General features: G+C 37.6%; 1 protein-coding gene across 1 annotated transcript in view; it reads right to left on the bottom strand.

Moving 5' to 3' along the window:
- Positions 1-232: 232 nt before the first annotated feature.
- Positions 233-3,697, bottom strand: part of LOC107102248 (multidrug resistance-associated protein 7-like) — a 33,081-nt gene continuing 29,616 nt past the window's right edge. The window contains exons 20-21 of the mRNA XM_015401462.1: positions 2,052-2,164; positions 233-567 (exon numbers count right to left, since the gene is read on the bottom strand). Coding sequence (XP_015256948.1) covers positions 432-567; positions 2,052-2,164 — 249 coding nt within the window. The 3' untranslated portion in view covers positions 233-431. The remainder of the gene's footprint in view (positions 568-2,051; positions 2,165-3,697) is intronic.

Below are 3,697 nucleotides of genomic sequence, written 5' to 3'. Positions count from 1 at the left end.
GAAATAAGATGATGCAATTGTGTTTTCATATTTGAAGTGTTAATTGTCTTGTTCCATTGGCAAAATGTCTCTTGTATCTCCTCAATTCAAGATCAAATGCACTTATTTTAAGACAAAATTACTTATCTAGATTAAGATTTTTTGCAGTGTAACCCTCGGTCCCTGGATGCTGTAATAACATCAGAGCAACTCCAGCCCGGCTTCCAAGAAAGGAGACGGTAATCTTAGAGGAAACGTTTTTGTGTTTATTACAAAATTTCAACACAACCCCAGATGTCCTCTTCAGCAGAACATCTAGTAACATAAATGAAGTCATTCAGTTTTTTGATGATAGTCTAGTAGAAATCTTCTAGGTCTCAATAAAAGTCCAGCATAAAGTAGAGAAGCTGATTTCTGCTTCTCAGAACATTTCCATCCATCCTGCTGATTGGCTAATTTCCTCGCCCACCAACCAGTCTGTGGAAGATTGATGTGTCCGTCTGACAGAGAGCTGCGGGCGTGTCAAACTCCACCACCTTCCCAGCATGCATCACAAGCACACGGTCGCAGTCCATGATGGTGTTGATCCTGATGAAACACACAAATCATTACGAGTTTTAATCTCATCCAGAGCCAAACAAGAACTTCAGGTTATGAATTTGACCCTGATTCTCTGAAGCACTTCTTTTCTGTGACCTCATCAGGAGCTGATCTGATTGGCTAAGATATGTCACATTTATAAAGAGTCATAGCCGTTTATGACAACATGCACACTCAGAAAGCAGTCGTACCAGAAACACTTGCTTTCCAAAGGTTCCCTTGTCTGCACTGAATATATAACAACTGACATTAGTAGAACAAACATGCTATCATGGCTGTTGGAGTAATACAGATGGTTTGATGCATATTTGCAACAATAGGGTTTAAAGGCTTAAATCTAGACTTTTTGTGTACTTTAGAAAATACTCCTGGATCTGTGCTTCTGTTTTCTAAATCCCCTGATGAACATGACTGTAAATCAGTCTATATAGTTGGAATAAACTGATCATATATCAATGAGTCTAAACTGGATTTTTATTTAATTTTTTTTCATAAAATACCTAGAAGATGGGCTCTATGCACCACTCCACTACTTCCTGATTTTAAGGCAGCCATTTTTGTGTCCTGTCTTTCATTGCTAGATTAACTGATTAATCCAGGTGTGTCTGGCCATAATTACTGAGGTCAGACACACCTGGATTAATTAGTTCATCCAGTAGAAAAAGACAGGAAACAAAAGAGCTGCCTGAAGTTCAGGAAGTAGTGGAGCTGTGCATAGAGCCTATTGTTGTGAATTGTTTGATTGGCTCTTTATTCATCCCTAAAAGGAGATAAATAATGTCTTCTTTTAAACAGATTCCTCTGTTTTAGAAGCAGGAAGCAGCTTTAATAAAAATACAGAGAGGGTCTTTGTTTGTGGAATAACTTATTTTTGCTCCCTCCTAAAGAAACTACTTTTATTCTGAGATTGTTTAAACTGGACTGGAGTGACAGTGAATTAAAGTCCAGTTTGATTGAGCACAACATCATTAAAGAGGGTGAATCAGCCCTGAAGCAGAAGCTAATAAAAGGCCTTTCGTCAGAGCACTGTTGCCCTCTTGTGGACACACACCCCTCATTCTACTTACCAACCTTTAGGATGTTTTAAAAAGAAGCCTGTTAGACACAACTTCCTTAAACTAACTCTTAACTCTGCTCAGTTGTTTTTGAGAAGACAGTGCTGTAAATGTCCTCTTTCTCTGGTGTTTGCATATTACCTAATTATGCACTATGCAAGTAGAGCATTCACGCACACACTCACACCTAAGGACAATTTAGAGAAGCTAATTAACATAACAGTCGTGTTTATGGACTGTGGGAGTCAAAGAGTCGATGTAATCAACTGGTTTTCCTTAGATAGAAAATTTTGAATCAATTTGACTGGATGATTTGGTGACCTGTAAAGTGCCTTGAGATGACATGGGTTGTGAATTGGAACTATATAATTAAACTGAATTAAACTATCCTGCGGCCATACATGGAGAACGTCTTACCTGTGGGCTATAGTGAGCACCGTCTTGTCCTGAAATCTCTCTCTGATTGTCTGCTGTAGCAGTTTGTCCGTCTTCTGGTCCACACTGGCTGTTGCTTCATCGATACAAAGAACCTTCATAAACAGAGGAAAAAGGTTTTCATAGTCAAATGTTAAAATCTGAAGGTCACATGCTTTGTTTAAAGAGTTTTCATAAAACCTAAGTACCGGTAATACATTTGCCAAAAAAAATCAACCTGGCTAAACTATTTGTGTCAAATATTTAAGAAATCAATTTAATCTTAATATAAACAGCATTTCATGCTTGTGTATCAACAATGAGAAAAAGCAGCTTGTAATTTTTTTTTACGGCATTCCCCTCACCTTTGACTGTAAGCTCCACTCCAAGGACGTGATTAACTGTTGTAAATAAGGAACCATACCTTTTGATTTAATCGTCGCTTTTATTGTTTTAATTCTTTCATAGTCTTGTTGCTTCCTCACAACTTTTATCCTCTCAGTTATGTATCTCTCCATTTCCCCCCAAACTAAGTTTCCGCTCTCTGATTTGATTCCAATCAGTTTTTTTTTTAATAATTTTGGTATCAAAAGATGGCTAACACTTGGTAGTGCTACAGCTAGTGTGGTTTCAGACTAAAGGAAGATGGAATATAGAAAAAAATAAAAAAGATTTTTTTTTTCCCCTTTCATGATTTTTTTAATGAATTTTACAGTTAAAATAATTCAAATAATTGGGATGAGTGGAAAAATAATTTTGGAAATATAGTGTACATTTAATTTTCACACAATTTCAATGAAACAGGAATCTGCTACATGTGGCTTTGACTGGACCATCTTGTAAACCCAGTTCATTAAATGTTTCAGTTTTCTGTTTTCTCTGTGTTCACTAATGAGCCCTTCTTTTAATCTGCAAATAAAGTAGAAAAGATTTATATCCATTACATTTCTGTAACTCCAACCAATCACAGAATATAGAATGACAAAAGTGGGCGATGCAATATGAAGCACGTTCACTTTCTTCATGGTGAATTCCTTGGAACTGGGTAAAATCAGGAAATAAACGAAGGATAAAGCTATTGAGGGAAAGCTGGTGGTCCGGCTAACGTGACCGGACCGTTCTACAATAGTGCACCTAATTTTAGTGGGCTTCACGGTGCTGCAGTTTGTAGCACTGTTGCCTTGCAACAGGACGATTCTTTCTGAATGCAGTTATCCTGTTCTTCCCGTGCATGCGTGGGTTTTCTCCAGGAACTCCGGCTTCCTCCCACACTCCATAAACATGACTATTAGGGTAATGGCTTCTCTATATTGTCCTTAGGAGTGTGTGCATGGTTGTGTGTCTCTGTGTTACCCTGCAACAGACAAGAAAACCTGTGTGGACCCTGCCTTATGCCCATAAACTGCTGGACATAGTAGGCCCCTCTGACAGAACAATTGGACGTACAGCACTGATATCCAGCTGACAGCCTTTGCTTCAATTCACATACTTTTTCTACCGGTCCTGCTAAAATTGGTGAGGTTTTATGAGTTTGTTAAAGCCTAAAAAACGCAATAAATTATTTTTTTTTTTAACAAAGACTTTATTTTATCAGATCAATATTCAAAATCAATGATTCATACAATAAGCCAGAAACAACAATTTCAATA

This window comes from Cyprinodon variegatus, unplaced genomic scaffold (genome assembly GCF_000732505.1).
Source record: "Cyprinodon variegatus isolate N-32 unplaced genomic scaffold, C_variegatus-1.0 Scaffold1223, whole genome shotgun sequence".
In the NCBI taxonomy this organism is placed as follows: Eukaryota; Metazoa; Chordata; class Actinopteri; order Cyprinodontiformes; family Cyprinodontidae; genus Cyprinodon; species Cyprinodon variegatus.
The sequence above is the reverse complement of the archived record's forward strand: the minus strand, read 5'-3'. Positions and strand labels throughout refer to the sequence as shown.